The sequence below is a fragment of the Silene latifolia genome, chromosome 10, assembly GCF_048544455.1.
Source record: "Silene latifolia isolate original U9 population chromosome 10, ASM4854445v1, whole genome shotgun sequence".
NCBI classification, from domain to species: domain Eukaryota; kingdom Viridiplantae; phylum Streptophyta; class Magnoliopsida; order Caryophyllales; family Caryophyllaceae; genus Silene; species Silene latifolia.
Genome location: NC_133535.1, coordinates 161,030,230 through 161,053,913, shown reverse-complemented (window position 1 = coordinate 161,053,913; position 23,684 = coordinate 161,030,230). Strand labels below are relative to the sequence as shown.

The window sequence follows — 23,684 nt, the reverse complement described above, 5'->3', positions numbered from 1 at the left end:
ATGCCGATGTACTACCACCAGTTTTATAGTTTCTGAGCATCATAATAAAGTTTTTGAGTTTTGTTTTAAGAATAAAGTTTCTGAGTTCATTCACTAAAACATTAATCTCAAAAAATTTACAATAAAACTCAAAAATATTACATACAAAATTTTAAATTTGAGTTTGACGAAAAAAAAATTAAAATTTAACTTATAAACTTTAATAAGCTCAGAAAAAAATACACATATGCTCAAAAACAAATAATATTTAAGGTAATAAGCTCAGAAAAAATACAGCTATACTCAAAAACAAATAAAATGTGAGGTAGTACAATGTATGCTCCTTTTTCTCTTGTTCCTGACAACCCAGAATCATAACTTATTCAGAATCAATATCGTCATCAAGATGAGAAGTTTCCCAAAATTTGCAAGTTCTCCCTTAACAATCTCCTTTTTATAACTTCCCAATTACAAATAATCATTCAAAAACAAACCAATTTCTGTAAACCCTCCATTTTACAATCTCCTTTTTATAATTTCCCAATTACCCACTTCAATAATCATCAAATAACTCATCTTTCTTCTGATTTTGCGATTGATTAAAGGGAAATGTGCTGGTTTCAAAGGAAATTAAAAAAGGGAATAAGATGATCAAATTAATGTCTCTGACAAGCAGGACTGGTGTGCTCTCGTATCTTTATACAGGTAAAACATCCCACTTCCGGTATTCTCATGTTTGTTTACAAATTCAATGATTCTGCTATTCTACTACTTCTACCTGTTATTACAAAAATATCAATATGAATGGCTATACATACTTGATATGGATGTTTGGAATGCATCTAATTTTGACTCTTCAAACGTAAAATTGGGTTTACAAAGTTTGTTTGATATTGAGAGTATGACCCTAAGTAAGAAAGGTCTTAGGAAGACAAAAGAGTTTTCAACTTTTCTTACATGCATAAGTACCATCATCTTTCCCCAAAATAAGATGAACTAAACACTAAACTCCACTAAAACAGAAAACTCAATCTGATTTCCACTTAATATAATGGGAAGAATCTCGTTTCTCATTGTCATTCTTCTTTTGCAAATGTTCCAATTCTCAGTATGTGTACATGCCAATGAACTTGAATCATTAGGCTTCATTAGGTGTAAAAAACATGAACTTGATGCATTGTTAAAGTTCAAACAAAGTTTCACCCAAGATCCTAAGAAGCTCCTTTCTTCATGGGTTGGTGAAGATTGTTGTCAATGGCACGGAGTCACCTGTGACAATGTTACTCATAATGTTGTCAAGTTGAATCTCCGTAGTCAGCCACAACCATTCTATGACATTGTTCTCGGTTACTATTTTACTGGTTGTCTGCCCGATCCTAAAGTTTCCATGTTATCTTCTGGTTTAAGTTCGGCTTTGCTCGAACTCAAGCTCCTAACTCACTTGGACTTGAGCGGGAATGACTTTTCGTGGAGTCGGATTCCGGAGTTCATCGGATCATTGAGACATTTAAGGTATCTAAATCTATCTTCAGCTGGCTTTTTCGGCCCCATTCCCCCTCAACTTGGCAATCTCACTAATTTGGAACACCTTGATCTTCATGAATGCCTTGAATCAAATGCTTTATATAGTGATGCTTTCGGATGGGCATTTGGTCTTTTAAAATTACAGTCTCTTGACATGAGCAACTATATCTTGTCCCGGGCACATGACACTTTTAGAGTGCTCATGACGCTTCCTTCACTTTCTGCACTTGGCCTATCTAATTGTGACTTGCATAACTCACACTTATCAGAGGCTTTAATCTCGAATACTTCTAATTCATTTTTCCCCACTCTTCAACATCTTAATCTTGGGTTCAATAACTTTGAAGGTTCACTTCCACCTGTTTTTAAAAATATGGCTTCTCTTCAATCCCTCTCTCTTAGAAGCATTTTTTTAAATGGATCGGTTCCACTCTGGCTTAGAACCTTGAGGCATCTAGAAGTTCTTGATTTGAGTTACAATAGGTTTAATTATGTGGAAGGTGGGGTTATGGGAATTATGGGAAATCCTTGCAGCTTTAAACACTTGGATTTCTCCCACAATATTATTACCCAAGGAGATATCCTAGAGCCTTCTATGAGTTTATCTGGGTGTGGTGCTTTTGACTTAGAATACCTTGCTCTATCATATGACTTGGAATACATTAATCCACCTTATCGTAATGATATGAATATTAGTTTGCCGTCTTCATTGGGACAACTCACAAACTTATATTACCTCGATCTTTCAAACAATGACCTCAAAGGTCAAGTTCCAGCATCTTTTGTGAATTTGACAGCATTGAAATATTTAGATTTGTCAAATAATCAGTTGACTGGATTGATTCCGGATGATTTTATTGGACAATTAAACGAGATAGAGCATATGGATATCTCATCAAACTCCCTCCGAGGTACCGTTTTCGGAATTGGTAACCTCTCTAAATTGTCGTATTTGGATATGAATTACAACAATCTTAATCTCAATCTTGACTCGAGTTTCAACTGGCGACCTCCCTTTCAACTTCAACTTTTTAATGTCCATTCTTGTGGGATAAACACGGTGTTTCCTCAATGGTTAAGGAATCAAACTCAAATTTTATACTTGGATCTTTCCTATACCAACATCTCTGGAGAATTGCCTGGATGGCTATGGAACTTGAGCTCTTTTCAACAATTAAGTCTTTCTGGCAATCAACTAACAGGTTCAATATCAAGTTTTTCTTTAATCCATGATATTAAAATCGGTATTTACGCAAAGTAACGACCATTATGTAAATGCCTAACAGATTTTTCAATTTCCGCGCCAATGAATTCTGATATATAAAAATTCTCTTATATAACCGATATGGTCTATAATTGCTAGATACTTAGCTGATACAAGAACAATTACGGCAAAGCCTAAAACTAGATCAATATAAAAAAAACAAAATGATATTCGTGACCGATGCCACTATTTATTACTCCCTCCACATACTTATTTTCACCCCATTTCAATAAAATACCTTTCACACATATTAGAGAAATGGGATGAAAACAAATGTGCGGAGGGAGTACTATCCTTGAAACCTAGGAGGATTTTTCAACAAATTTCTCACAGTAACTTATCTTATAGGATCCTTGCCCCAACATGTAGCTTGTGATGGGCTTTATGGTTGTAGTTTCGAGTGGCTGGACCTTCACAACAACTTTCTTACGGGGACAATACCTAAATGGCTGGGCAATTTACAAAATGTTGAAGTGATTGATTTGTCTTCCAATCAGCTATCAGGGGCAATTTTTGATGGAAATAATGCTTCATCACTTTTTACTATTGGAGACGACTTATTCGTTCTTGACCTCAGTGACAACATGTTGTCCGGAGAGATACAATTTGGAAAGGTTCAACTGTTTTCTCCTTTGGTAATCCTCAGTCTACGACGTAATCATTTTAATGGGCCCATTCCCTCTCAACTCTGCAATTTTAGGTGGCTTCTAGTATTGGAACTTACTCAGAATGGTTTGACAGGGCAGATACCTCGATGTTTAGGCTCCGTTGGTTTTAATAATAGTGAACATGATATTGGTTATACAAACCTACAAATTGAAGAAATTGTCAAAGGAATAGTTGAAGTGTCCACTGGAACAAAAGGGGGTTCTATCATCGACCTTTCCAGCAATTATTTAGTCGGTTCAATACCCGAGGAGCTCACAAACATATCCGCCTTGTTTGCGTTGAACTTGTCGTATAATCATCTTACAGGACACATTCCAGAAAATATAGGCAACCTAATGACGATCGAATCTTTGGACTTGTCGAATAACCATCTTTCAGGGACTATACCCCAGAGCTTGTCTTCCATATCATGGCTAAGCAAGTTGAATTTGTCCAACAACCACCTACATGGCCCTATTCCAACAGGTAATCAACTCCAAACTCTTGACGACCCATCTATCTATGCGAACAATTTTGGTTTATGCGGGTTTCCCTTGAACAATTGCACTGAAGTTGACTCGCCAACAAGGCATGCTGCCAGAAAAGATAATGTTGAGAAAGAAGATAAATATGATAAGATGTGGTTCATCCTAGCCGTAATGTCTGGTGTTGCTACCGGATTTTGGGGAGTGGTGGGAACTTTGGTAATAAAGAGGAGTTGGAGACAAGCTTATTTTCGGTATGTCGAGGATCTTGGTGATCGAATGTATGTACCAATCAAAGTGAGAGTAAACAGGTTTAAGAGGAGGTTCAATGAGAATTCGTAAGGAAGTACGGGGTAGTTGGTATGAATTGAGATACAGACGAGTACTCTGATGCATAATAGATGTTGTTAGTGAATAAGGATTTGTATGTATGTATGTATGTATTCCTTCCCTTTTACTGCATTATGTGATTTGAACTACTCTATGTAGTATGTAACATACGGACTTGATGCCGTTGAAAACTTGTAATATGCATTTTAGTAATGTTTTCAATTTAAGATGAAAATGCAATGGTGAAAGCTTGTAATATGCATTTAGTAATATTGAAGTTGATACAACAAGCTCTCGGTGTAGGGAAACAGTGGAAATTGTTGTACATGTTTTAATCCTCTGTTCACAGGTGCGGTCGGCGGAACCTGTAGGAGATGGACGCAGTTGATGCTGAGGAACTATTCTGTTATGGCTGGGAAGTATGATGTTGACTGTCTTATACAGTTACACAAAACAGAGTGATATTTGCTTTTATGATGGAAAGTCAGTCAACTTACAGGTTACTAAAGTCAGTCAACTTACCAGTTACTAAAGTCATATATTTTGGGTTTTTTTTTTTGGTGACTAAAATCCATAAGTTAATATTTCCATAAAACTTATCTTTTTAGTGGTACAATAAGTCTTACATGTGACCGTCTTTTTAAAAAGATATCTCACAACCTCTCTTCCACTTGCTCTCCCATTTACAATTAGTGAGAGGTGGTCTTCTTAAGTAACAAAAAATATCCGTCTTCAATGAGAATTTATATTAGTTGTTATACTCTCTCATTTCTAGGGTCATATTATAACTTACAAGTTACAGGTTTCTATTACAAAACTATTACGAAAAAATAATTGTAATGCAAACATATAATAAGGAATAGCGTGTGTAAATAAGTTCGTGTTTTTATGTCTTCTTAAATGACTATAAATATGTCATTACTAATGGTGTGTCTTCCTCATGAATTATAAATCTGATCTTACAATGATACCATTTAGACAATATTTTACATCTTTGCCAAAAACGATAAATACTCCCTCCACTTTAGAGTTTTATTAATAGGTGTGTAGTTTATTAGAGATGTGTAATATGTAGAGTGGCAATCTGGTCAGTCGGGTCGGGTTTGGGTCGGGTCATGTCGGGTTGGATCATGTCGGATTCGGGTCATATCGGGTCAGTCGCTCCTTTCGGGTCGGGTTGTTGCCGGGTCGTGTCATTTCGGGTCAAATTATGTATCGAGCCGGGTTTGGGTCGGGTCATTATCGGGTCCGGTTACTTTATCACATTACTTCAATTTTTTACCATTAAATTTAGTTTTTAAGCATTATTTGGTTTAATTACTTCATTATTTAGTCAAACATAACCATCTAATTACAAAATCACTTTCATTTTGATCAATATTAAGCTTAATAATTGTCGGTTCATCAATTTAATCGGGTCAGTATCGGGTCGGGTCTGGGTCGGGTTCGGGTCACTGATCATCGGGTCAAGTCGGGTTACGGGTCGTCATCGTGTCAGGTCGATTTCGGGTCACTAGTCATCGGGTCATGTTGGGTTACGGGTCATCATCGGGTCGGGTCGGGTCGGTTTCGGGTTGCAATATTCTCGGGCCGGTTTGGGTCGGGTTTGCTCGGGTTCGGGTCTAGTCATTCGGGTCGGGTCAGACTTGCCCGCTCTAGTAATATATTCCTTAATAAATGTTAAAAATTGAAATAGGAAGAAAACAAAGGAAAGGGGAGAATATTGTAACTTGTAATAATTATTTGTTGGTTTGTTATTGGAAAATTAATGATGCAATTAGTTGTTTTAATTGGATGATTGATAATGATTTGATGTATTCTTGTTACTCCCTCCGTTTCGGTCATTTGTTTACCTTTGTTTTCAACGAAGACCAAGGAAAGGAAAGGAAGTCATTTGTGGTGGTTCGTGGACATAATGGATGTGTATGATCAAATTACTCACAAAAAGCCTATCTAATATAGAAAAGTAAACAAAAGAATGAGGCACCCTAAAATTAAATAGGTAAACAAATGACCGGGACGGAGAGATTACATCTTAGTTTTGTGTTAAAAATATTGGTTACAAACTGAGAATTAGAATGAATTTACTTAAAATGGCTTGGGAGTATGATGTTAACTGTCTTATACAGGCCCCTGCGCCATGCCGCCTTCTTATGACAAAGCCGGAATGCATAGACAGTCGAGAAGAAAAAACAATGCCGAGAAACAAGTGGAAGACTGGGATATGAGTTACTGGATTAATCAAACTATACCGCAATAGATAAAGAGGTATGATTCACACGCTCCATTCCTCTGAATATGTATGCTGTATTCAGGGCGGATCCAGAAATCAAAAGTATGTAGGGCTAGGTCAAATAGTCATGCGAAGTTGTATGATTTTGCATGTGTACTGTAATGTTGCGGCCTTGCGGCGTTTACCAATGACGAGGCCATTTTTTTTAGAATGATACAAAATTTAGATTATCTTGAAAATTTTTTTGAGTAAATATTACAAAACAGTAGTTTTATAAAAAAAATTTTCAAATGTATATTTTTATTAATAAATATTTGGTAATTAAATTAACAATCATCTTGACCTACAATCTCTTCTTTTATTGTATTTTTTTAAATTAGTAAATGACGGATAATCTAAATTTCTTTGGAAATTAACTTAACAATACAAGTATTTATCATTAACTTTTGTTACAAAGACTAAATTATACGAATTATCCTCATTGCCTAGCAATTTAAAATTCACAAATGAACAAATTTAATACAAAAATTATAGAGTAAAACGGTCTCAGGCTGTGAGACGATCCAAGTTTGTAAGAAAACTAATATTTATTTAATGCTAATAAATGATTTTTCTTGTATACAATAAGACCGTCTCATAGTGTAACACCGTCTCACATAACTACTTACTCCGTATTAAAATTAAGGAACAACTAACAATTGGAAATGTAATGAACAATTAATGCATCAACTAATTTATTAAATACACAGAGCTTTTTAAGAAACGAAATTGTGTTAGTAGCTTTGGAAAAAACAAAAAGGTAGAGTAAAATGTAAATACACAAGGTTTTTCTAGAAAAAAAAAAAAGGCAGGTTTGCAAGGGTGTGGTTCGAACCTACGTTGACATTACTGCCTACTACTTTCAATCAGTTTACTTTTACCAATTGCATAGTAACGTATTTCATTTCATCTTCAAAACTTGGTTGGGCTACAGCCCGTATAGCCCACTACTTGGATCCGCCCCTGGCTGTATTGCTGCAATGGATAGACATGTATCAACTACTTTGTGTTCATTTTTTTTTGCATTTGAAGCATTTATATATTAACTGGAAATCGTATAACCACCCTTTGTCACCAGTCACCACTAGCAAATCTTCTTTAGTTGAGAGAGTATTACTACTCTTCCCCGCGCACACACACAGAGTTCCTACATACCTCATCAATCTTCTCGCTTAATACTTTATCGCAATCTTAAAATCATTGAGCTACTCTTTCTATTATCAGTTGGTTTTACTCTGAAAACTCTTTTGATCTTATGAAGTAAAAACTCTCTCCTCCTCGTGAATCTAATTCTTAACCCTTTTTAGCGTATTCAAGATACAAAGCGTCTTGCTTGTGACGGGTACATTTCATCACAAGCTGAAGACAGGGTAAAATGTGACCCATTTAAGACGAAAATGTAACCATTTTACCTAAAAAGTTACCAGAATAATTTCTTACGCTATACTAATTTGTCATTAAGACTTTGTTTGGGCCTAAATGAAAGATGTAGCCATGTAAGGTGGAAAATCTTAAGGCCTTCTTATTAACATCTTGTCGAGGCGATTTTATCAATTAAATATGGATTTAGGTCGGATATGATTATATGAGTCGACATTAATAGATTTTAGGACTGATATAATTCGGTTAACAGATTTCAAACGGGTTGGTGGATTGTACTATCAGGAATATTTGAAACATATATTACTCTTATTCTGCCTTCTTGGTGAGCCGAATTAATATGATTTGTTGACTAGAGGCGCCAGGGACGTGGCTTGCTCCGAATAGGTATGTGGCCTCAATAGATAAAGATGTATCAACTGCATAATCGCATCGTACTTCAGTACTTCATGCTTTTGAGCTTAGCAATCAAACACATGATTATTGTCAAGTAGCAAAAACAATCTGATACTGTTACGAGAATATATACGCACATCAGAGAGAATTACTAATACTTAGCATCGATATCTACGATACTGGAAATTGATGTATAATTTTCTCTTATGTCTAACATGTAAAATTACAAAATTTGATACAAGTATTATACTACGCTATGATGAACAATCCAAGAAAGTGACACTTTCGATATTAGTGAGCTAATCTTCTCGATTAATATTTTATCAATCTATAAATCAGTTGTAACGTTATCTTACGAAGGGAAAACTCTTTTTTGTGGAACAAAGTGCAAATCATCTAATCCTTTTTAGCGAATTTAGAACCGTGCAAAAGGGTATAGGGAAACAGAAGACGACCTTGACTTGGCTCCATATGAATGTCAATACACATTAAATAGATATGGACCTTGCAACGTAAAAGTGGGTGTAGAAACTTTGGTTGATATGATTGTAAATGATGTTACATTTGCAAAGCAACAAGTTTAGGGAAGACAAAAGACTTTTCAACTTTCGGCACATACTAAATACATATATGTGTTGATCCAGTTAGTCTCCCTTAACACAAATGTATCCATCTTAACAATAAAATAGAGTAAATATAATCTCACTAAAGTCCTACATGACTATATGCACCATATCATGTATTAATCTCAAGATCGCTTCCGAATGTAAGAAAGGGCATTGTATTTGCTCTAAATACCATAACATCCTAAAGAAATACAACTAAATTACGCTATGAATCCTAAAAGTTATCTTATCATTCTGTCAGTTACCAATTTCAAGACATTATTAAGCCAGCAAAAATAGCTAATTAGTTCCTGGTTGATACGGAATCCAAATCCACAAAAAACTTGTATGAGACGGTTTGACATGCATGTGAGACCATTGCATTAACAGGCTGCGGAGATAGGAAAGGCAGTAAGCGACTTTATACAGGAAGATGTAAAAATGGATTATGTATATGACTACATGTTACATCTGCTTACTGAATATGCCAAGTTATTAAAATTTAAGCCAACGGTAACGAAGAATACTGTGGAGCTATGTTCAGAAGCCATGGCATGCAGGGCATCAGATAATCAAAACAAGTTTATGATGGAATCTCTTATTAAGAATCCTTCGAATACAGCTCGCTGTGTCATGCCGCCTCCTTATGACCAAACTGGGTTGCTGAGACAGTTACGGAGAAAAAACAATGCCGAAAAACAAGTGGACAATTGGGAGAACAATTATTGGATTAATCGAACTATGCCACAATAGACAGAGAGGTACGAGTAACTGGATTCATTGCTCCGAATAGGTATGCAGAAGATGTTAGATTGTGTTATTTGATGTAATTCGATCAACAGCTTTATGTTCATTTTTTTTTATATATTTTTTAGGGTTATTTCATAGGAATAATCCATCCTATGTCCTCTCTTCTCATATTAATCTATCCTCGTGTTTAACCGAGAATAATCTCGTCTTTGACGTCATTTAACTTTTAGTAGACCAACCCCATTTTTGACCTAGGATTACCGGTTTGTAAACAAGTGACCCCTTTGAACTTCTTCATTACTTCAATTCTTTATTTCTTCTTCTTACCAACAAACAGTACAACACAGACAACACCTCACAACCAACACCCGGCACCGGCACCCACTATCTACCACCACACCATCCACCACCCATCGCCCGACAACCCACATCCGACCACTCCAACTCGCCGTAAAATTGGCTTTCGTCCCCAAAAATGATCTTCCACCAACGGAATTTACCTATCGGAATCGACCCTCACCTTCGGAGACGCAATCAATTGGCCAAAAAATATAGTCTGGAATCGATCCTTATCCTCAAAAACACCATCCATCTCGGCACCAAAATTAGCCAGTGGTCTTGAGATCAACTTTTTTTTAATCCAAATTAAGCCCATATATTCAAACGAAATCCAATTTTTAATTTGAATCACATAATTTTTTTAAAAAGGAATGGGGATTTCAGGGGAATTAGGGTTTGTGATTTTGATTTTTCTGGGTTTTGTATTGTATATACCTTACCTTTAATGAAATTGAAGAAAAAACGAAATGAGGAAGGAATAAATTATATATAGAGAAAAAGAAGGAAGAAGAAGAAGAAGAAGAAGAAGAAGAAGAAGAAGAAGAAGAAGAAGAAGAAGAAGAAGAAGAAGAAGAAGAAGAAGAAGAAGAAGAAGAAGAAGAAGAAGAAGAAGTGAAGGATGACAGAAGAAACAGTAGGAGAAATGGAAAAGAAGGTCGCGTATGTGACGGCGGGTGTGTGGGCTGGTGGTGAGGAGGTAGACGGCAGCGGTGTTGTCGGGTAGAGGGAGTGTGCGGTTTACAACTGTTGTCGGTGGTGGGTGTTGTGGGTGGTGGGTGCAGTCGGTGGTGGGAGTGTGGTGGCTGGTGGTGGAGTTGGAGAGAACTTTGGGGAATTGAAGTGTTGGGAGATAAGTTAATTAGATAGGTTAATTAGTTTTATATAAAGGGTAACCGGTTGTCTAGGTAACCCTTCCATCGGTGTACTAAAAGTTAAATGACGTCAAAGATGAGATTATTCTCAGTTAATTACGAGGATAGATTAATATGAGAAGATGGGATATAGGATGGATTATTCCCATGAAATAACCCTATTTTTTAAGCATCAAAATTTTAGTTAGGCTATTTTTGGGTGCGTGTGTTTAAGGCGTTGGGGTAATGTTGTTTTGTTGCTTCATTGTACTGTACTTATCATTCAGTTTTTACAATTAACCGAGAATTCAACCTTTCTGTAAATGCTTTTTAGCTTAATAATTAAACATTATGTAAATTTCAATTTTACTCATCTTCCCTTATTTATCTCATGATTGTTTCAGAATATAGAAAATGCACTGATGGTTTTTTGACATTATAGAACTTGCTACATTATCAGCAACCAGTACGTGCTTATTACGATAGGTTAGGTTCTACAACGAAAACTTCTTTGTCTGTATGAAGTGGAAGTCTCTCTGATCTCTCTCTCTCTCTCTCGTCGTTGTGGGGGTGGCAAAGGGTCTAGAAAGTCATTACTTCGTGACGTGGCCTCGTATATATGAATGGCTATACACACTTGATACGGATGTTTGCAATGCATCTAATTTAGACTCTTCAAACGTAAAATTGGGTTTAGAAAGTTTGTTTGATATTGAAAGTATGACACTAACTAAGAAATGTCTTAGGAAGACAAAATTACTTTTCAACTTTTCTTAGAGATTAAAGTACCATGTTCTTTCCCAAAATAAGAACATGAACAAGATCTCAACCAACTAATAAAACAGAATATTAAAATTGATTTTCACTTCCTATGATGAAAAGACTCTTCTTTCTCTTTGTCATTGTTCTTTTGCAGGTGTTCCATGCGTCACTATGTGTACATGGCAAACAACTTAAATCCTTAGGCTTCATAAGGTGCAAAAAACATGAACACGAAGCTTTGCAAAAGTTCAAACAAAGCTTCACCAACGATCCTATGAACCGCCTTTCTTCATGGGTTGGTCAAGATTGTTGTCAATGGGACGGAGTTACTTGTGACAATGTCACTCACCATGTCGTCAAGTTGAATCTCCGGAGTCAGATGCCATATAACTATGACAATGATGACATGGGTGATGACTTGACTTGTGGGTGGTTTGATCCTCAAGTATCCATGGTATCTCCTAGACTAAGCTCGGCTTTGATCGAACTTGAGCTCCTAACTCACTTGGATTTAAGCGGGAATAACTTTTTTGGAAGTCGGATTCCAGAATTCATAGGTTCCTTGAGGCATTTAAGGTATCTAAATCTCTCTTCAGCTAACTTTTCTGGCCTCCTTCCCCCTCAACTTGGCAACCTCACAAATCTCGTACACCTTGATCTTAATGTCAATATCTGTGATGACCCAAGTCGATATGCTAAAGGTTTAGGATGGACATCTAGTCTTTTGAAATTGCAGTCTCTTGACTTGAGCTACTATAACCTGTCCCGAGCACACGACACTTTTAAAGTGCTCAATACACTCCCTTCTCTTTCAGCACTTAGTCTATCTGAATGTGAATTAGATAACTCGCATCTATCTGAGTCATTAAGAGGGAATACTTCTTATTCATTTTTCCCCACTCTTCAACATCTTGATCTTTCGTCAAATGCCTTTGAAGGCCCTGTTCCATCTGTTTTTGAAAATATGGTTTCTCTTCGATCCCTCTTTCTCTTTTACAATAACTTTAATGGATCAGTTCCACTCTGGCTTAGAGCCATGAAGCGGCTCGAAGTTCTTGATTTGAGTAGCAATGAATTTAGTTATGTGGAAGGTGGGATAATGGGAATAATGGGAAATCCTTGCAACTTCAAACACTTGGATTTGTCAAACAATATTATTTCCCAAGGAGATATCATAGAGTCTTTAGTTATGTGGTGTGGTGCTTTTGAGTTAAAATACCTTGATTTATCAGGTAATAAGATGAATGGTAGTTTGCCGTCTTTGTTGGGACAATTCACAAACTTGAATAACCTTGATCTTTCTTACAATGAGTTTAAAGGTCAAATTCCATCATCTTTTGTGAAATTGTCTTATTTAAAATATTTGGATTTGTCATACAATCAATTGAGTGGATTGATTCCAGATTTTATTGGACATTTAATTCACATAGAGCACCTAGACATATCATTGAACTCCCTCCAAGGTACCGTCTTTGGCATTGGTAACCTCTCGAAATTGTCTTATCTGGATATGAATTTCAACACTCTTAATCTCAGTCTCGACTCGAGTTTCAACTGGCGACCTTCCTTTCAACTTAGAGTATTTCGAGCTCATTCTTGTGTGATAAACACAGTGTTTCCTCAGTGGTTAAAGAATCAAACTCGGATTGAAGAATTGGATCTTTCCTATACTGGCATCTCAGAAGAATTGCCCAGGTGGTTGTGGAACTTGAGCTCTCTTTTAGACTTGAGTCTTTCTGGCAATGGACATACAGGTTCAATTCTCTTCAAACTGTTACATAAAATGCCGGTCGTAAGTGTTTTTGTACTCCGTAATACTCTGTAAATAAAAGGACAAAAGGTTGTTAAAAGTAGTCAATATTTTGCCATGTGGGACGATATCTAACCGACGTCGGCCGACATTTGATAGATACTTCTCCAATACACGGACAAATTTTCACAGTTATTTATCTTATAGGTTCCTTGCCGCAATATAAAGCTTGTGATTTGGAGACGCTGAACCTTCATGACAACTTGCTTAACGGGACAATACCTTATTGGCTACACAATTCAAAAAATGCTGAAATTATAGATTTGTCTTCGAATATGCTAACAGGAGCAATCTTTGATGGAAATAATGCTTCATCACTTTTTAATATTGGATTCTACTTATTCATGCTTGACCTCAGTGACAACATGTTGTCTGGAGAGATACAATTTGGAATGCAGTCCGGAGATATACGACTTGATAACCACGCTCCTATATTGGAAATTCTTAGTCTACGAGGAAATCATTTTAATGGGCCTATTCACTCACAACTCTGTGATTTTGGGTCACTTTTTGTATTGGATCTTGCTTGGAATCATTTGACATGACACATTCCTCGTTGTTTTGGCTCCATGCCATTTGGTGGTAATAATGAAGGTACATTTGGCAATAACAATCTACAAATTGAAGTGATTGTCAAGGGAGTAGTTGAAGTGTATAGCGGAACAACAGGGCGTCAGTCCATAATTGACCTCTCGAGCAATTATTCAATCGGCTCAATACCCGAGGAACTCACAAATATATCCGCATTGCTTGCATTGAATTTGTCGTATAATCATCTAACGGGACACATTCCTGAAAAGATAGGCAACCTGAAACAGCTGGAATCTTTAGACTTGTCGAATAACCATCTTTCAGGGACTATACCAGATAGCTTGTCTTCCATAGAATGGCTAGGCAAGTTAAATTTGTCCAACAACTACCTACATGGCCGAATTCCGACAGGTAGACAACTTCAAACTCTTGACGACCCATCTATCTATGCCAACAATTCTGGTTTATGCGGGTTTCCCTTGAACAATTGCACTGAATATGACTCGCCACAAAGGCATGCTGCCAGAAAAGATAATGTTGAGAAAGAAGATAAATATGATAAGATGTGGTTCATCCTAGCCGTAATGTCTGGTGTTGCTACCGGATTTTGGGGCGTGGTGGTAACTTTGGTAATAAAGAGGAGTTGGAGACACGCATATTTTCGGTATGTTGAGGATCTTGCTGACAGAATTTATGTTCCGGTGAAAGTGAGGGTGAACAGGTTCAAGAGGAGGTTTAATGAATTCTGATTCACAAGAAAACTCTGATGCATATATAATAGATCTCGTTAATGAATAATGTTTTGTATGTATTTCTTCCCTTTAACTGCATTATGTGATTTGAACGCTATGTAATGTGTACCGTATGGACTTTATATATATTGTAATATGTATTTTAGTAATACTTTGTACAAAACTATTCTTTGTTTGGCCTTTTAGCTGCTGCTTCAACCATGAATACCAACTTCTCCTGAAATCATTTCACAAAACTCAGCAACGTTTCTAAATATGATCTTGACAGTCACAATATTAATAAGAGCGACAAGCGGTTTCAAAACGAGAATTTTGACCTCCACAAGCTACTCGGGATACAAAAATCATTGCTTGGTTATCCTTAAGATCACCGCAGCAAAACAAACTCATGGCGCCAAACATAAGTTAATTGCAATTCGACATATTATGTACAAGCGAATACGTGTGAAATACTCGGGATACAATGTCTTTAATTATGTGGAAGGTGGGATTATGGGGATTATGGGAAATCCTTGTAGCTTCAAACACTTGGATTTGTCCGTCAATAATATTAACCAAGGAGATATCATAGAGCCTTCTATGAGTTTATCTGGTTGTGATGCTTTTGACTTAGAATACCTTGCTCTATCATTTAATAATGATATGAATATTAGTTTGCCGACTTCATTGGGAAAACTCACAAACTTGTATCACCTTGATCTATCAAAAAATAAGATGAATGGTAGTTTGCCATCTTTGTTGGGACAACTCACTAATTTGAATTACCTTGATCTTTCGGGGAATGAGTTTAAAGGTCAAGTTCCAGCATCTTTTGTGAATTTGACAGCTTTGAAGTATTTGGATTTGTCAAACAATCAGTTGAGTGGAATGATTCCGGATAATTTTATTGGACAATTAAACGAGATAGCGCATATAGATATTTCATCAAACTCCTTCCAAGGTACCGTTTTCGGCATAGGTAACCTCTCTAAATTATCGTATTTGGATATGAATTACAACCATCTTAATCTCATGACTCGAGTTTCAACTGGCGACCTCCCTTTCAACTTCAAACTTTTAATGTTCATTCATGTGTGATAAACACGGTGTTTCCTCAATGGTTACGGAATCAAACTCAAATTGTAGACTTGGATCTTTCCTATACCAACATCTCTGGAGAATTGCCCGGATGGCTATGGAACTTGAGCTCTATTCAAGAATTACATCTTTCTGGCAATCAACTAACAGGTTCAATGTCAAGTTTTTCTTTAATCCATGATATTAAAATTGGTATTTATGCAAAGTAACGACCATTATGTAAATGCCTAAAAAAATTTTCAATTTCCGCGCCAATAAGTTCTGATATATAAAAATTGTCTTATACTCCCTCCCAGTCACTATAATGTTCCCTCTTTCCCAAAACGGATTATTCAAGTAATGTTCCACTTTCTATTTTTAGAAACTTTTACTCTTATTTTATTCATTTCTCTCTCTTATCACCAAACCCCACACAACTCTTTTACTCTTATTTTATTACTTTCCTTTATGTTTTGGCCCCACAATTCTTTATTTAACTACTAATAATTCATCCCTCTCTCCTATCACCAACCCCACACAACTTTTTTACTCCTATTTTAATACTTTTCCTTAAGTATCGTGCCATTATCAAAGGGGAACATTATGACGACTGGGAGGGAGTATAACCGATATGGTCTATAATTGCTAGATACTTAGCTGATACAAGAACAATTACGCCAAAGCCCAAAACTAGATCAATATAAAAAAACGAAATGCTATTCGTGACCGATGCCACTATTTATTGCTCCCCCCAACACAGTTATTTTTATCCAATTTCAATAAAATACTCCTCACATATATTAGAGAAATGAGATAAAAACAAATGTGCGGAGGGAGTACTATCCTTGAAACCTAGTAGGATTTTTCAACAAATTTTTCACAGTAACTTATCTTATAGGATCCTTGCCGCAACATGTAGCTTGTGATGGGCTTTATGGTTGTAGTTTCAACTGGCTGGACCTTCACACCAACTTTCTTACGGGGACAATACCTAAATGGGTGGGCAATTTACAAATTGCTGAAGTGATTGATTTGTCTTCCAATCAGTTATCAAGGGCAATTTTTGATGGAAATAATGCTTCATCACTTTTTAATATTGGATCTTTCTTAGAGGTGCTTGACCTCAGTGACAACATGTTGTCCAGAGAGATACAATTTGGAATGGTTCAACCGGATATTAATTTGATAATCCTCAGTCTACGACGTAATCATTTTAATGGGCCCATTCCCTCACAACTCTGCAATTGTGGGTCTCTTCTGGTATTGGAACTTCCTCAGAATGGTTTGACAGGACACATACCTCGATGTTTAGGCTCCATTGGTTTTAACAATAGTAAAACTGATTTTAGTGATACAAGGCTACAAATTGAAGAAATTGTCAAAGGAATAGTTGAAGTGTCCACTGGAGCAAGAGGGGGTTCTATCATCGACCTTTCCAGCAATTATTTAGTCGGTTCAATACCCGAGGAGCTCACAAACATATCCGCCTTGTTTGCGTTGAACTTGTCGTATAATCATCTTACAGGACACATTCCAGAAAATATAGGCAACCTGAAGACGGTCGAATCTTTGGACTTGTCGAATAACCATCTTTCAGGGACTATACCACAGAGCTTGTCTTCCATAGAATGGCTAGGTAAGTTGAATTTGTCCAACAACAACCTACATGGCCGAATTCCGACAGGTACACAACTCCAAACTCTTGACGACCCATCTATCTATGCGAACAATTCTGGTTTATGCGGGTTTCCCTTGAACAATTGCACTGAAGTTGACTCGCCAACAAGGCATGCTGCCGGAAAAGATAATGTTGAGAAAGAAGATAAATATGATAAGATGTGGTTCATCCTAGCCGTAATGTCCGGTGTTGCTACCGGATTTTGGGGCGTGGTTGGAACTTTGGTGATAAAGAGGAGTTGGAGAGAATCTTATTTTCGATATATCGAGGACCTTGCTGATAGAATTTATGTACCAATCAAAGTGAGAGTTAACAAGTTCAAGAGGAGGTTTGACGAGAATTCCTAAAAATAGTTGGTAGGAATTCAGATACACAAGAGAAGTCTGATGCATAATTGATCTTGTTAATGAAAAGTGATTTCACTAATAGAAAAATGACATTAGGCAAGTAGAAAAGGCTACGGTCGCTGAAAAAGACCGTAGCCTATTACAAAAGGCAACGGTCGTTGGAAGGTAACCGTAGCCATATATATAGATAAAAACAAAAGGCTACGGTTCACCTCTAAAACCGTAGCCAAAACTATTTTAAAGGCTACGGTTCTTTATCAACCGTAGCCATTTATAATAACATAAAGCCCACAAAATTACTCGTATCTATTTTCTTCTTTAAAAAATGAGACCTTATCACCTCTTTACTTTGCAACTCCATTAATTCAATTAAACAAACACTTGCTACAATTCTCGCCACTTTACTCTCAAAACAAAAGGCTTATCTTCAACGACAAACCGTAAGCTTCAACGACGCTCACAACCGTCGGCCGCTTCAAATCACAGTTGCCTGGTCGTCACCTATCGGCATTCATCTCGTGACACACAATTACTTCATCGCACTTTGTTAACTTCCAGTTCGCAATTAGGTATGATTTTTTCTTTCATTTTTTTCTTAAAAGTCATCGAAATTCATCTGTTCTTCGACGATTTGATTTCGTTTATCACTGAATTTTGGTTTTTTATCAGTTTGGGTTTAGGCCTTAGGGATTCAATTATTTTATTATTATTATCATGTTAGGATACAATTAAGTTTTAGGGTTAGGCCAGGGCTTTCAATTAAATTTCAGTCAATTAGGAGATACTTCATTTTCTACTCATGTTAGGGAACAATTAAGTTTTAGGGTTAGGATTTAATTTCGTTTATAACTGCTTCTCCAACATTCATAGTTCTTATATTTGGGTTACAACTAAGACTTTACTAGGAATACATGCAATTATGATATTGTTTCTTAGGCTTTTGCTCAAGAATAGAATTTGGTTTTTTAGAAGATATTGTTTCATTATGATTAGTTTTCCTGCATAAATGAGATAACACCAAGTCTGAGTGTTTTGATTAACAAGATGATGTTTATTTGAGTAAAATAAGGGACGACCTGTTTTCAATTCATGTAACTAACCACCTCATGTTGTTCAAAACCTTTTTTCTAGCTCTATCAAGCTAAAGAGTTTTTCTATGTTACTCGGTTTAAAATTCGGTATACCTCATCACTGTTCATAAAATATTCCGTACAGAGATTTGGGATTGAAATTCGCTTGATTGTAATAGATATACCGACTTCAATGATTCTTTATTGTTCTAGATGCCTCTACCTATGGGCTATGGTCCTACTCTGGCTGTCTTATATTCAGCTCTAGTATTGGCTTTTTTTGAAATGTTTTCGTTTATAATTCAGTTCACTTATATGCCAACTTTGCTCTCTCAAACCTCTTATATCCTATACAGTGGCCTAAGAGACGACATGACCAGAATTGGTACAGTTGGTGTTCTGAGACTTCCAAGCTATTGATACTTTTTCTCTAACTTCAGACTGGTTTCAGGAATATGAAGACGTTTCTTGAGTGTCTTGATGATGCACACATTAATGCTGCCAATGGCTCATCCGGCAGGTGCTTTCATCTAACTTTATCACTTGTTGTATGTAATTTAAATCGTATCTTAATGTAAATATTTAACTAAATTAAGAGTCGTCAGTTGTATTTTCTCTGCAATATACCATATATAAGTGTTGTCAATTGTTACCATTTAATCTTACATTCCTTTAGATTCTCCTTATAACACTGGACTCCTTACTCTCAGTTTTGTTTATGATGCCTAAAGCATAAGATTTCAAGGTTGAGGGAGTTTTGTAACTCAAATGAAATGTCAGTTTCTAAGCAGACTGTCATGGCTATCAAGTCTTTTACCAAAACCAGGCCATAAATCTCGTAAAGAATCACTTGTTAGCAGATCCTGTTAGCAAATCTCTTACACTATTATCAATAATCTAATTCAATTCCAGAAACTTTACAAAAGAAGATCACAAATACTTAGTTAAGACCATCCTAAGTTAAGATGATTCTCATTACCGAATTAAATAAGCAATACTAAGAGGAGGCTTGTGAGAGATCTTAACTTAAGACGTTTTTAAACATAAGTTTGAAAGCCTTCTTTGCATACTTTGCACAAGTGATGTTGTTTATGCGGTTGTTTTAGCTTGCTATATTTCATAATTAATAGGATTCCTACAGGAACACAAAATTAAGGAGATAGGGCCGAGCAATTGGAACAAAGCATGTTTTGTACCAACAAAATCAGATGCACTAGTAGTTGGCTTCAGAAAATGGCTCAAAAAGAACTCTGGAGGGGAAGTTGATTGGAGTAAGAAATATGACGGAACCCTCCCTCCAATGCCACCACGAGAAGTGTTAATGGACAGGTGACTCATAGACTCATAGTTCATAAATATGCCTTTCCTTTGGTTGCTATTGGACTCCCGTCGTTAAACTATTTCAGGTACTTGAGTCATGTGGTGAAGTGCAACACTGTAGTGCTGGATATAAGGGGCTCAAGATAACATAGACCGTGCTTCAAATATTGTCTGTCGGTATTATTGGGATTGTTGGAGTAGTCAGGCAGAGAGCCCTTACCACTGTCCAGAGATTTGCTCTTTTTCCCACTGCTTTGATTTTATTTGCAGCATCAAAATGGCTGTCCAACTTTATCTACAAGAATTTGTGTTACCCATAATCTTACTAATGTGTGTTTTTTTTGGTTCAATCTAATGTGTAGTTAACATTACTTATTATTTAACTATGTTTTTGTTTTCAGAAATAGTGAGGTCGCTTTATGAATCAGGATGTGCTTGCGAAAGATACCATTCTGCACTTATTCCGCAAAGGAATAAACCCCAAGGGAAGGTATGTTTTTAAACAATTCTAGCTGAACTGGAAGAAAGAATCATGTAATAAAACTAATATAATGGTGTCAGTCTGTCAGACTTGATGCTGAATTTAGAAAAGTTGAGCTCCTAAATTGAAGAAGAGGTATTCACATTTCTCAGTTACATAATTTCAGCCAAAACAGAATAATAATACTGTATAAGAGTTATATAACTTATTTCTTTTGTTAATAAAAGGCGTGAGGCCAAGTGCTTCTCTTCTCTCCTTCTTACTGGTTGTTTGCCTTTTTCTTTCTTGGCTAGGTTTCTTTTATTGGTAAAAGGTGTGAAGCCATTGTAAAAAAGTTTGATATGGGATATGAGCAAGGTTATGAACAAGCTGGGGGTGCTAGCAAAGTTGTTTGTCGTGGAAGATGCGTGTGCTACTGGTGAAACACGCCAGAGTGAGCCTCTTGCTGATGCTGCACGTTGGATCTGTTTGATGGGGGTATGCTGCGGCACGTTGTTTGTACATAGATGCAGGTTTACATATATATCAGAATTTTAGAACTTGGTACAATTTTTTTCTCCTTAACTGTGTTACACTTATTTTGCTTAGCTCGGAGTATTAATGTTGATTTGTAATGACAATTCTAGGTTGAACATTGGTTTTAAAATTAATTATTATCTTAATAAAAAAATTTACATTTATCAAAAACATATTTAATGGAATTAATTTTTTTTTTAAAATTTAACTGAGAAACGGCTACGGTTGTTAAAAGAAACCGTAGCCTTTTATCAGCTTAGGGCTACGGTATAATCTTAATAACCGTAGCCATAAGTCACTTTAGGCTACGGTTCCTATTAATAACCGTAGCCATAAGTCACTTTAGGCTACGGTTCCTGACCGTAGCCATAAGTACTTGATCTAAGGCAACGCCCCGATTTACTACGGTTGAGGAACCGTAGCCAAAAGTCGTTTTTAACCATAGCCAAAAGCCATTTCTGTAGTAGTGTTTGTATAAATTCCTTCTCTTATATTGCATTATGTGACTTGAACTCTTTTTACTATTTAATATACGGACTTGATGGTGTTGTTGTAATATGCATTTTAGTGTTGTTTTCAATTTCAGATGGGTGGGGTGCTCTTGTTAGAATGGAGTTTTGGCTTTACGATGTAGTGACGATGGAGGAGGCCGTAAAATTGGTGATGATCCTATATATGCGCCTGCTGAAATGAAAGAAATAGTAGTGTGTATCATATCATTTCGGAATTGGGTTTGAATCAAGGTAGGTACTGCTGGATGGTGCTGCTCGCTACTGCGTACTAGAATGCCTATTGGGATGTGGAAAATTGGTGATGTTGTGGTCTTGGTGTTATAGTTTGAGATCCCAATGGGCACACGAATTCAGCGAGGGAAACTTGGGACTTTGGCAGGTTGCAATAGGGGAAGAAAAACCAGTAGAGTGGGGGATTAGAAGTTTAGAAATGTCTTCACAACCCTTTAAATCTAAATTCACCCGATCCTAAAAGACGGATGAAAACCAGACAGGTATGTATGTATAACAGGTGAAATGGATGACGGATGAATAAATCTCACATGTGTCGCCCAAACCGAACCCGCTTCATTACCATCTCAATTGGGTATTGTAATATGTCCTTTGAGTAATTCAATTTCCACTTGATTAAAAAAAAAATATTGTAATGCAAAGAGGCCATGAGGAGTAGTGTGTTTAAAATAAGTTCGGTTTTTTTACGTCTTCTTAAATTTCTATAGACATGTCATTATTAACGGTGTGTCTTCTCTGTGTTTTTATAAATCCGGTTTTACGTAGACACCATTTAGACAAATATTTTTACTTCTCGGCCAAAAACGATAGATGCTAAATTCACTTTACACTAACCGGAATCATCCCATCATAAAGATGAGAACTTTCTCAAAATTGGTTAGTATTACATCACACTTACCAATTACAACGTTGTTAACTATAACAGGAGTTGTCCACTTGTCCTCGAACTATAACTGGAGTTATCCGCATACTTACTTTGAACGCTACACTTAATTAAAATACTGGTCTCATAAAATAAAAGAGTAAACAAATAATTATGACGGAGGGAGTATATAACAATAATATGAGTTGCCCGGGTACCATAACAAACTCAACATTCACTTTCTATTGATTAATATTGGCTTAAGTTAAGACAACACTTGCAATTAGACATAACAAATGGGTAAACATGTTAGGTCAATGCAGTTTTACAAGAATTTAGATAAAAATCGAGTCATTTTGGGGTGATGCATTTTCACATATGGTGTTATTATCGAATTATTTAGGAAAAGTAGTATATAACTCTATATGCAACAATTAACATTTAGTAGAGCTGATTATATCGCCTAGGCCCGCTAGCCCGACCTGGCCCAGCCCGATTTTTCCCCGGGCTTGGGCCTCGATTTTAGGCCCGAAAAGCCCATGGCCCGATTCAATAAAATAGGGTCGGGTTTGGGCCGCCTTTACGGCCCAGCCCGATTTTTCCCCGGGCTTGGGCCTCGATTTTAGGCCCGAAAAGCCCACGGCCCGATTCAATAAAATAGGGCCGGGTTTGGGCCGCCTTTACGGCCCGGCCCGAACGTATGCAAAATTTACGAATATGTACAATTTAAGAATGTTAATAAGCAGTTAGTAAAATAATTAACCAATCAATTGTTGTATTGTAAATAAGCCGTAGTCACTTGTTTACATGTATTAATTTCATAAGGCTTAGTATTTTCTTTTACCAGTATTTATATTCTAAAAAATCAGCTAATGATTTTGTATCACACTAGTGCCGATAAATTGTTTACCAATATTTAGTCCGAATCGGCCCGAAGCCCGCATGGGCCGGGTTTGGGCCGATTAAATAGGCCCGCACTTGTAGCCCGGCCCGACCCGACCCGCACACTTGGACTTAATTTAATACTTGGACCCGGCCCAAACCCGGCCCGGCCCGGCCCATAATCACCTCTAACATTTAGATTAGATCGGATATGGCCAGGACGATTCGGTTTCGGCTTAATTTCGGAATCTAGTCGGGTTATTCTTAACA

At 36.6% G+C, this 23,684-nt stretch overlaps 4 protein-coding genes and 2 long non-coding RNA genes across 15 annotated transcripts; all 6 read left to right on the top strand.

Annotated features, from left to right (window-relative positions):
* Positions 1-213: 213 nt before the first annotated feature.
* Positions 214-6,662, top strand: LOC141606742 (uncharacterized). Its single transcript, XR_012526807.1, has 3 exons — positions 214-684; positions 4,580-4,738; positions 6,360-6,662. It is a non-coding gene; the product is annotated as an uncharacterized LOC141606742 (long non-coding RNA).
* LOC141606937 (receptor-like protein EIX2) lies at positions 1,031-4,520 on the top strand. Its single transcript, XM_074426321.1, has 2 exons — positions 1,031-2,705; positions 3,116-4,520. The coding sequence occupies exons 1-2, from the start codon at positions 1,031-1,033 to the stop codon at positions 4,240-4,242; spliced, it is 2,802 nt and encodes a 933-aa protein (XP_074282422.1). The 3' UTR covers positions 4,243-4,520.
* A 2,662-nt stretch (positions 6,663-9,324) lies between the features above and the next one.
* Positions 9,325-9,636, top strand: LOC141608796 (uncharacterized). The gene has a single exon (XM_074428140.1). It carries the CDS (start codon positions 9,325-9,327, stop codon positions 9,634-9,636), a length of 312 nt encoding a protein of 103 aa, XP_074284241.1.
* A 955-nt stretch (positions 9,637-10,591) lies between these two features.
* Positions 10,592-13,940, top strand: LOC141608795 (receptor-like protein EIX2). Its single transcript, XM_074428139.1, has 3 exons — positions 10,592-10,669; positions 11,740-13,339; positions 13,543-13,940. Exons 1-3 carry the CDS (start codon positions 10,592-10,594, stop codon positions 13,938-13,940), a joined length of 2,076 nt encoding a protein of 691 aa, XP_074284240.1.
* Positions 13,681-17,797, top strand: LOC141608794 (receptor-like protein EIX2). The gene is made up of 4 exons (XM_074428138.1): positions 13,681-14,670; positions 15,163-15,618; positions 15,687-15,905; positions 16,633-17,797. Exons 1-4 carry the CDS (start codon positions 13,965-13,967, stop codon positions 17,757-17,759), a joined length of 2,508 nt encoding a protein of 835 aa, XP_074284239.1. The 5' UTR covers positions 13,681-13,964; the 3' UTR covers positions 17,760-17,797.
* Positions 17,798-18,060: 263 nt separating this feature from the next.
* LOC141606740 (uncharacterized) lies at positions 18,061-22,339 on the top strand. Of its 10 annotated transcripts, none has more exons than XR_012526801.1 (5): positions 18,061-18,328; positions 19,281-19,349; positions 19,971-20,158; positions 20,236-21,173; positions 21,733-22,339. It is a non-coding gene; the product is annotated as an uncharacterized LOC141606740 (long non-coding RNA). The 10 variants fall into 10 exon arrangements; XR_012526799.1 differs by having other exon boundaries at positions 19,270-19,349; positions 20,551-21,173; XR_012526800.1 differs by having other exon boundaries at positions 19,270-19,349.
* Positions 22,340-23,684: the final 1,345 nt, after the last annotated feature.

Coding starts and splice junctions, on each gene's coding strand:
- LOC141606937 (XM_074426321.1), top strand. CDS start 1,031: ATGGGAAGAATCTCGTTTCTCATTGTCATTCTTCTTTTGCAAATGTTC. Junction 2,706..3,115: donor TTCTGGCAATCAACTAACAG/GTTCAATATCAA, acceptor CTTATCTTATAG/GATCCTTGCCCCAACATGTA.
- LOC141608796 (XM_074428140.1), top strand. CDS start 9,325: ATGGATTATGTATATGACTACATGTTACATCTGCTTACTGAATATGCC.
- LOC141608795 (XM_074428139.1), top strand. CDS start 10,592: ATGACAGAAGAAACAGTAGGAGAAATGGAAAAGAAGGTCGCGTATGTG. Junction 10,670..11,739: donor TGTGGGCTGGTGGTGAGGAG/GTAGACGGCAGC, acceptor GTTCTTTTGCAG/GTGTTCCATGCGTCACTATG. Junction 13,340..13,542: donor TTCTGGCAATGGACATACAG/GTTCAATTCTCT, acceptor TTTATCTTATAG/GTTCCTTGCCGCAATATAAA.
- LOC141608794 (XM_074428138.1), top strand. CDS start 13,965: ATGCCATTTGGTGGTAATAATGAAGGTACATTTGGCAATAACAATCTA. Junction 14,671..15,162: donor CAAGAGGAGGTTTAATGAAT/TCTGATTCACAA, acceptor ATTATGTGGAAG/GTGGGATTATGGGGATTATG. Junction 15,906..16,632: donor TTCTGGCAATCAACTAACAG/GTTCAATGTCAA, acceptor CTTATCTTATAG/GATCCTTGCCGCAACATGTA.